We start from the raw sequence: 9,569 nt of genomic DNA, 5'->3' as shown, positions 1-9,569 counted from the left end.
ATCCCAGCCCATCCCAGCCCATCCCAGCCCATCCCAGCCCATCCCTTCTCCAGGCCAGGAATCTTAGCAGGAATCACAGATCACTGAGGTGAGGAGACTCAGGGGAAGGCACTTGCCAGAGATAAACGCCACAGCCAGGCCCACAGTCCAAACCCAGAGCTCTCTCCACCAGCACTCAGGCCCTGCCTGTTGCCCCCTCCCTTAAGTGGAGCTGATGACTGCCGTCCTGGCTGGTGGCAACTCTGGCCACGCGTCCGGGGAGGTGGCTACACAGACGCTCTGAGGCAGAGACTGCTGCTAGGATGGTGGAAGGGACCCATCGCATCGCTATGGCAATCTGTTCTCAGGTCGTGGGCTCTAGGAATCGGGGTTTCTTGGAGCACCGAGCCAGGTGGAGTCACGCGCCAGCTCCTGGACAGCTCAGTTCCTCTTTCTGCCCATGGCCCCTTCTGCTAGACCTTCAGCGGCCCCTGTCACAGGGGATTTTGGAAGCCAGATCTCCCCTGTGCCTGTCACTGAATGCGAGTCACCCAGTATGAGGCACTGAGTCACGGGTTTCAATGGCAGAGAAGTGAGGTAGGGAACAGAACACATGACCCAGACAAGGACAGGGGCTGTGAGTCACTGGCTGGCGAGGCGGGCGGGGCTGGGCATGCCTGTCCACCATGGGGAGCAGGCAGCATGAGGGTGGCCACCCAGGACAGAAGGGAAGCAGCTCCCTGGGAGGCAGGGGAGAGAGGGCTGGGTGGACAGAGCTTGCGTGGACATGAGCTCACATCCAGCAGCCTGTCTGTGTGATCTCGGGACAGACGCACCCTCTCTGAGCCTCACTCTCTTCACCTGTGAAGTGGACATAAGAACACCTACCTCACAGAGTTCTGTTTTGTTTCGCTTTGTTTTAAAGAGCCGAATGCTCAGCCTGCTGTTGAACAGTAAGCGACAATCATTTTGCTCTGGGGGTTTTTCTGCTGTCCTTACCTGCTGGGAGCACCTGACTGAGGCTCTCTGGGGAGGCACTGCTGGCTCCCAAGTCCTGAAAGCTGTGATTGGTCCAACCCATCTCACCCAAGGACGTCCAGGGGGTTTGGGGGCAAGTGGCGCCCTTCAGCTGGAAGCAGATTCTCAGAGGTATTCAGCAGAGGCGGACTCGGGGCCCCTGGCCGCTGATGCCTCCACTTCTCCACCTCATCTCTTCCTCCTCATGGGAACCTGAGGGGCGAGTGGAAAACTCACCATGGTAGGGGACCCCAAAGTGTGAGATTGTGCCTCTCTCTGACAGGCATCTTCAGACCGGCCTTCAGAGCAGACACCTGCTCCCTCTGGCCCTCACTGTATCCCCCGTGCCCAGAGCAGAGCTTCATACAATGAAGGAGTTTAAAATAATTTGTTGGTTGAATGAGTCACTAAGTCAATCAATCAATGAGTGAGTGAATGACCCCAAAATGACTCATAGTGGCCTATGATCACCCCATGTGTGCCGGAACTTTGGGGTGCCGGCACCCCAGACATCTCAGGGGATGCCCAGCCTTTACCCTTTGAAGGAGAACTTGTTCGAAACACCTTCGATCACTGTGCTAAAGCAGGTGATGCGTGAAGTGTGCGGTGGTGATTTCAGGACCAGGGCAGAGCACCTGGGACTGCAGGAGGACGTGGAGGCCCCGGGAGGAGGAGAGGAGGGTGGGGCAGGGACTCTTCCCAGCCACCGTTGGGCACTCACCCTGCCAGGCCTCTGTGCCCGCTTAGGGGTGAGGTGGAGAGGGGTGCACAAAAGACCTCTGCTCCCCCCACGTCCTGGCAGAAAGCCGGGGCTGGACCCAGAGCCCGGGAGACGTGGACGGGTCTCTCCACCTCGCTTGGACTTGGTTTCTCCATTTGCAAAACACGGCAGAATGAGAAGAGGAACGAGGCCCAGCGAGAAGAAGGCAAGTCTTCAGTTTGGGGCATTTAAAGTTCCGGTTTCATCAAGCAACACTAATATAACTTAAGACTGAAAGACAGGAGGCGTGGTGAGCTACTGGTTCAGGCGCACTGGTGCCCCCACTTTAAACATTTTCCTGCAGGTGATACCACATGATACACAGTGTTCTCCGCCTCACTTCTTTACCGTATCTTGGAGCTGATCGCTATTGATATGTACAGAACCTTCTCTTCCTGTTTTTTCCAGCGGCAGCGTGACCTGAGGTACAGATGCCCACTGGTGACTTTAATTGGTTTCCTAGCAACGCACACTCAGACTGTTTCCGATTATCATTCTTCAGATGATGGGCAATTGTAAAACTTGTACAAGTATCATTTCACACATGTGTGAACACGTGTCAGATGGGGGAATGGTCTTAAAGTAGATTTGCAATTCATATTTTAGGAAGTTGGTGTTACTTTTTAAAAATCCAATATGTACGGTTATCCAACTCGATAACCCATATTATAAGCCAGATTGACTGGTCCGTGGCTGTTTCTAAAAATCAAAATGCTCATCAAAGCATGAAGATTTGTGCCAGGTACCGTGGCACACATCTGTAATCCCACCACGTAGGAGGCTGAGCCAGGAAAGTCACTGTGAGTTCGAGACCAACCTGGGCTACATGGTGAGATCAAGGCCAGCCTGAACCACATAGCAAGACCCTGTCTCAAAAAACAAAACAAAATAAAAGCCAAATACCAGTTACTTTTTTCGCTGAGTCTCTCTCTCGAGTATACAGCGGAGTTTCCTTAACCCTGTCCAACCTGGTAGAGAAAGGGACTGAATACCAACACAGACCTGAGAATCCAGCTTTCTTTGATCGAGCTTGACATTAACAGTAAGACTTGCAAAAATGTCGACTGGGGCTTCTCACCACATGAACTTTTTTATGTTTTACGAAATATAGCCATTTTCGTGAAATATGCTAAGATGGAATGGTACTAGGAAAAGTGGTACTGCCACTTTTCTGTGGTACTAGGAATCACACTCAGACGCACTCTACCGCTGAACTACACCCAGCTCTTTTTTTCGAAACAAGGCCTTGCTAAGTTGCTCAGGCTGGCCTTGAACTCGTGACCCTTCTGCTTCACCCTCCCAATCCACTGGGATTACAGGCAGGTGCCACCTTGCCCAGCTATTGCTTTTTTTTCAAACGGATTTACTAAATATTTTTTAAATTCCTCAGTTTTTATTTCTAATATGGTCTATAAATAGATATAACCCACTTAAACAGTAGCTGTTTGGTTTCTCAATAATCCTTTTTCTCTGAAAACAAGACCTTAACCGCAGAATAATCAGCCCTGAAAAGCAGAGCTCAAAACCGCCAGGGGGCCAGGCAACGGAGGGGCGGAGCTCAGGGCCTGAGGCGGAGCCTGGAGGAGGAACCCCGAGCCGCAGCTGACCAGCGCCTGCTGCCATCCAAGGTCCACTGCCCGGCTGCCTCCTCACTGGCTACCAGGCTCTGAAGGCTCCACCGAAGTGTTTTCACTCACTTGGCTAAAGGCACATTCAGTCCAAGCAACACAACATATCACTGAAGCATGCGGAAATGTGTACACAACTTTGTGGAAGTTAGACATGTTACGAACACGTAATCATTTTTATTTTTAAACTTCCACCTCAAGGAAACAAGAACCTGTATCTACACCAAGGGTGGGATAGATATTAAAAAATCAAAGGAGGCAGCACACACCTGAAAATGCAACTAGGAGGCTGAGGCAGGAAGGTTGCAGGTTTGAGCCCAGCCTAGGCAACTTAGTGACTTAACGAGATCCTCTCTCAAAATATGCACCTACAATAAGAAGTACCACCGACTAATCCTAACTCTAAAACCAAAGGGAAAAGTTCAGTCCAGCCAAACCGGCTTGAACATGGTCTGTGCCCGGCGTGGGAGGCAGGCTGGGAGGGCTGACAAGCCGACTTGGGCCCTGTCCACCCCAACACAGCAGGGAGAAGCAAGGGTGGGTGACAGGGAACAGGAAGAGGGCTCTTAGATCGGAGCGAGGGGCGAGTCCTTTCCAGCTTGGGCGACAGCGTGGAAAGGCAGAGGAGCGTGCTGTGCTGTGCTGTGCTGCGAACACCCCAGGGAAGCGGCAGCTGGGCCTCCTGCGAACGTCTGCACTGCAGGTGAGGGACGGGTGGGCGGCACACACCTGGGGCGAGGGGAGGGACGGAGGGGCCCGGCCTGGAAAGACAGTGTGGCCAGGCACCTGCTCTCTAGACATCTGTCCTTTGTGGCCTGAGACGCTCCTGACTCAGCTTCCCTGCCCGGTTTGCTGGGACAAATGGCTCCACTCCTTCCCAGGGCCACAGAGCGATGGCATCAGCGGCAGGGGCGGCACCCAGGCGAGGTTCTGGGAAGGACACGCTCTCGCTCTCGGTGGTTACTGCAAATTTTCCTTTCTCAACAGAAACTGCGAGTCCCAGGAGGCTGACTTCCGGGCGCGCTTGTGGGTCCCAGCCCGGTGGCTCCGCGGGACTGGAAAGCAGCCTGGGCTTCTGCGGAAAGGAGGGGCCGACAGAAATGCCCGCTGCGCTCCATGCCCAGCTCTCGCTCACCCTCACCCGCAGCCATGGGGCGGGTGGCTCAAGGTCACAGCCGAGGACCACGAAGGTCACAATCTGAGCCCGCTGTCCCTTTCCTACACAGGCTGCTTGACATTATAGGGCATTATTTTGAGGGTTTGGGTTTTTTTTTTTAAACATTTTTGTTTAATTGGTGACACCAAAAGTGTGTGTGTGTGTGTGTGTGTGTGTGTGTGTGTGTGTGTGTGTGTGTTTCAGTACTGGGGACTGAACCCAGGGCCTTTACACTGAGCCTTTTTCTCAGTTCCTTTTTTTTTAATCTTGAGTCAGGGTCTCGCTAAGTTGCTAAACTGCTCAAGGATGGGCTTGAGCTTGAGATCCTCCTGTCTCAGCCTCTCAGAGTACTGAGATTACTGGTATCCTCCACCATGCCTGGTTTATAACTACTTCTTCTTCTCCGCCTTCTTCTCCTCCTCCTCCTCCTTCTTCTTATTATTTTGGTACTGGCTGCACTTGTGAGGCGGGCATGGTGCCACGGAGCTAAATCCCTGGCCCTACACATTATTTTTTTTAAGTTATAAATTCTAATATTCAACAAGCTAACACGTTAGTCATCCCAGGATATTGAAAAGAAAAAATATTGAACCAGAAACAGAAAATGAAATGCCACAAAGAGAAAAAGTGAAATATTCAAAATGTTAAATAAATTTGTGGGGGGGACATGGAATAATGAAAAGGAAACAGAAACAGAGCTCAGAGGTGTTGGTTTCAGTGAATGTGTCACAGAAATGTGAGCAGAACGTGAATTCCATGGTCATATATAATCAATAAATTTTTTTAAAACTGGATTTTTAAAATGAAAAAATGCGAGTACATGGTCACATAGTTCGAATATGAAACAACTGCATTCTCTGGTTGAAAATTTTTACCTTACAAAAAGACAACGCAATTAGAAGCTTTTGAAATTATGACTGGCCTTGATGTTCGCCAAGCAGTGGGAGAGCCAATCTCTGGATTCTGGTTACTTTATCAAACTTCTGCACTTTGCCAGCCTCTGTGGATGGAAAAACAACTGGAAAAGGAGGGGGAAATGCAAAGTGGGAGGATTTAGCACATTTTTTTAGGAAGCTTGAAGAATCTGAAATAAGCATCAGTGGTAATGCTAAATATTCAAATTTCAAATCTGATTTGAAAATGTTACTAATGGTGCAAAAAAACATTGTGTATGGTGAGGAAAATATTGGCATGCTGTTGAACACACAGACGTAATTTTGTTTTTGGCAAGACAGAAGCTAGCATTCAGGAGATGATCCAAGAAAAGGACCTACATTTTAACAGGAATTTTCTTCATTTTCCTAAATCATAGAAGATTCATGGCATCACAGTAGAACATTGATCCAGAACACAAATAAAAACACCAAACAACATGGAGACATTGTTTGGCAGGTGAAACAGAAATCAGATCCTTAAGCCAAGGATTTAGCTCAGTGGTTCCACTGCCTGCCTCACAAACGCAAAGCCCCGAGTTCGATCCCCAGTATCAAAAAAAAGAAATCAGATCCTTAAAACATAGCAGATTATTGACCAAAATGATTTTGAATACTGTAAGAAGTGCTAAATGTCACACAGTTGAATGACTGAGATCTATCTCTGATGGATATAAGGCATTTGGAACAGTTAATCATGCTTAGATTTGTAAATTTTCAAAATCCAACTACCTCTATATGTAAACTTAAAAAAATGTTTTTCCACAGCAAATTATATAGCTAGCGAAGGATTATATAGATTTTTAGTAGACTACATCAACAACAAAAAAGACTGACTCTAGGCCATAATCATTTGAGGGAGCAGCAATACAATAATAATGAAACAATGTATGACAATCGTAGTGGATCTCAACATCAGTCCCCAAATAATCCTAAGGCTGCCCTTTCTTTAACCCTCAGGGAGAGAAACACATCAAAAAGTTCTTTGATACTACTGAATTCTTCTTCCTCTTTTTTTTTTTTCTTTTTTTTTTTTTTGAGGCAGGGTCTCACTATGTAGCCCATGCTGGCTTCTAACCCATAGTGATTCTCCTGCCTCAGCCTCCACAGTGCTGTGATTACAGGCCTGCACAACCATGTGTGGCTTGACACCACTGAATTCTGTTATATGTTCAAAATTGATTGAGTAAAATATTGGAAACAATAATAGAACATAAAATTGAGACTACTATCAAATATGTGATAGAAAAAACAATTTAAAACTATTATAATCCAAAAATTCTAATTTTAATCATATGGAGCAACCTTAAAAATCAACACTACTGGGCCGGGGATTTAGCTTAAAAGCCCGAATTCAAACCCCTGAAAAAATAAAAAAAAAAAAAAAAAAATAAATCAACACTACTAATAAATATAAAGATTCTTGAACACAAGCCTATGCTAAACTCTTATTTTTATATTTATTATACTAAATAAATATAGCATAATAAATATATAATACATTATATTAATATAAGTATAATAAATATTAATATCTCTTCTCTATTAAAATAAGTACAATTTTCCAAAGAAATTTGCTTCTAAACATGTTTTCTTTGTACTGACTTGGCATGATATTTTAAGTAAAAATTTTCATACTATAAAATTAAAATAAGCAGAAATCAAACGTTAACATCCAAAATGTCCTTGAAAATGCCAACGGAGTTAAGAAACTCTTAGAAAAACGTTTTACCAAGGTAATAAAACAGTGTTCCTGAAATAGTGTTGGTGCTAAACAAGTGGTAGGATCTTGGCACTGATGCCAACTTCTCCAAAATAAAAAGCACTGAGAAGAGGAAAGGGAAGGCTCATTTTAATTGGGTTTTGCACGACTAGACTTTGTACAATCCAAAGCGCAGCATCGGATCGGTTTTTTCCTATATTGGAAGCAGCAGCGCTACCTCTTTGGAAGGAAGGTTTGTGATGCTTGAAGCATATGACAGTCTCCCAGTGGTCCAGACGGCCTGTGCGGCCTGAAAAATCATGATGAGTGTGAACTGCTTGTGTTAAACCGTTACGACCGGAAGTGCGCGCCAGGGTGACTGGTGTGGGGGAACTGGACGCCTGACGTCGCTTTCAGATGCCCAGGTGGCCCCGGGAACTGGGCACACTTCACTAAAACCTCTGTAGCTCTCAGGCTGCACTTGCCACAGAGTCATCAGCCAGAGGCGGAAAACGCAGCTTCTCGCACGTGAACTCTACAAAAGCCACTCATCTATAAAGTCCCCAGAGGACCATCGATGCTGTGCCCACTTAATAAGGTGCCCAACTGTGCCAGCACTGACAACGCCACAGAAAGTCTTGGTTCCCTACGAACTGTTTTATGACTGAGCAGATTACATATGCCAGAGATTGTGAGTTCCCAATTATTGCAGCTAAAACCATGAATTCTCTGTTAATTTGAGTTCTACAATCTGGGTACAATTTGTGCAGAACCCACTGTTTGCTTTGTTATTGCTGACAAGCGACCCACTCGGAAAGGCTCTTTCCCCTTGAGGAAAGACTGCCCCTTCCTCACCACACCACAGAGCCAGGGCCCCTTCATGTACTTGTTAGGCGGTGGCTGGGGCAAGAGGCACCCAGAAAGCACCCCACTCCCCTCGGTGTGCGAGCCACCTGCTGCTTGTCACTGCCGAGTCTGCCTCTGGGGCCAGTGACCCCGGCTGCCTCCCCTCTCAGCTGCTCCTTGCAGATTTTAGCTGCAAAGAACTTGGGCTTTTTGCAGCTTCCCGGTCCCCCGTGCTCCTTCCAAGCCGTCCAGCTTCTGAGTTTTTCTGTTTGTCCCACAGAGCTGTCATCTGTCACCTTGCCTGTCCTGCAGGAAGGCGTCACAGCTCAGCTGTCACTGTATGCTGGTACAACACCACTGCCGCCTACCTGACTCAGTAACGTTTGCACAGATGTCCAGACCCATTCTTCTATTTTTCAAAGTTCTATTTCACTAATAAAGACATTACGTTAAAATGATATCAAACCATTAAAAAAAATGGAGATGCTCAGGCGAACTAAGGGCTCTGGACATTGTGTAGCAAGCAAGAGATTTGTTTTAATCTTTCTGAGAGGAAATTTGATGGTGACTATCAAAAGCAATGAAAATACCCGCCGCGCTCCTTTGACCCAGGAGCTCCACTAAGGGGAAGAGTCCTGACTCCGTCTTCAAGGGTGTGTGCGCCGTAGGGTGGATGACTGCTGTGTCATTTACGGCAACAACAATTGAGATACCATCTTAACACCCAGTAATGGTGGGTTGTTGGGTCATTTGTGAGGTGTCATAAGATGAAGTCAACTTAGCCATTAAAAAGAAACTGTGGAAACAAATTAACTGATGGGGAAAGACGTTCTTACCACCTCCCTGAGTCAGCGCACCACAGATAACACAACAGAACGCAACTATGCTCCATTAAAATAAACACGCTGGGCGCACAGGCCTCTGTGCAGCGCCCGTCTGTACGTGTGTGCTGCGCCTTCTCTCCCTCTTAGCAGGGTCTCTTTCCTCGTCCGCAGTTAAAAGAAGTAATGTGGAGAACGATCACCTGGGTGGTGAGCTCCCTAGTGCCTTTCACGTTCATCTTCAGTCTTCTCTGTGCTTTGTGGGTTCTCCACAGTGAGTGTGTACTGTCCTGAGAGGAGACGGAGGAGAGGAGGGAGGGGGAAGGGAGCAGACTGCGGAGGGCGGAGGGAGCGGGAAGAAAGAGAGCGAGGCAAGAGGACCGCAAGGCTTGGGCTGAAAACCAAGAGCACCAGTACTGAGGGGACGGCTGCTCTGGAGATGGTCTAAAAGTGCAACCTTTGGGGACCGGCAGAGTTGCCACGAGGCAGCCTGGGCGGCACACAGCCACTGTGAGTGCAGCACTGAAGACAAATCCTATGGCAATAAAACCGCGGGCTTTCCCCTCCCATTCCAGAGCCTCTCTCATGGCTGCATCTGATGCATCTGACAAAGTCGTCATTTATTTTGCTGCACTGAGCCCTTTCTAGTAACGCCGGCTCCTTTTAATGTAGGTCACAAAGCAGCTTTGCTGCGAAGCTGGGTTTTGTTCTTGTTTTTGTAGCGCATC

The 9,569-nt window shown here is 47.7% G+C and overlaps 1 protein-coding gene across 2 annotated transcripts in view; it reads right to left on the bottom strand.

Annotated features, from left to right (window-relative positions):
- Positions 1-9,569, bottom strand: part of LOC109117688 — a 15,994-nt gene that overhangs the window by 1,650 nt on the left and 4,775 nt on the right. Inside the window, exons 1-2 of one of the 2 annotated variants that reach the window (XM_033762223.1) lie at positions 5,416-5,474; positions 979-1,209 (exon numbers count right to left, since the gene is read on the bottom strand). In XM_033762223.1, coding sequence (XP_033618114.1) covers positions 979-1,060 — 82 coding nt within the window. In that variant the 5' untranslated portion in view covers positions 1,061-1,209; positions 5,416-5,474. Of the gene's footprint in view, positions 1-978; positions 1,210-5,415; positions 5,475-9,569 lie in introns of those variants that run through there. The other variant, XM_019205867.2, reaches the window with a different exon arrangement.

Source organism: Fukomys damarensis, unplaced genomic scaffold, assembly GCF_012274545.1.
Source record: "Fukomys damarensis isolate Sample0158 unplaced genomic scaffold, DMR_v1.0_HiC HiC_scaffold_11, whole genome shotgun sequence".
Lineage (NCBI taxonomy): Eukaryota > Metazoa > Chordata > Mammalia > Rodentia > Bathyergidae > Fukomys > Fukomys damarensis.
The sequence above is the reverse complement of the archived record's forward strand: the minus strand, read 5'-3'. Positions and strand labels throughout refer to the sequence as shown.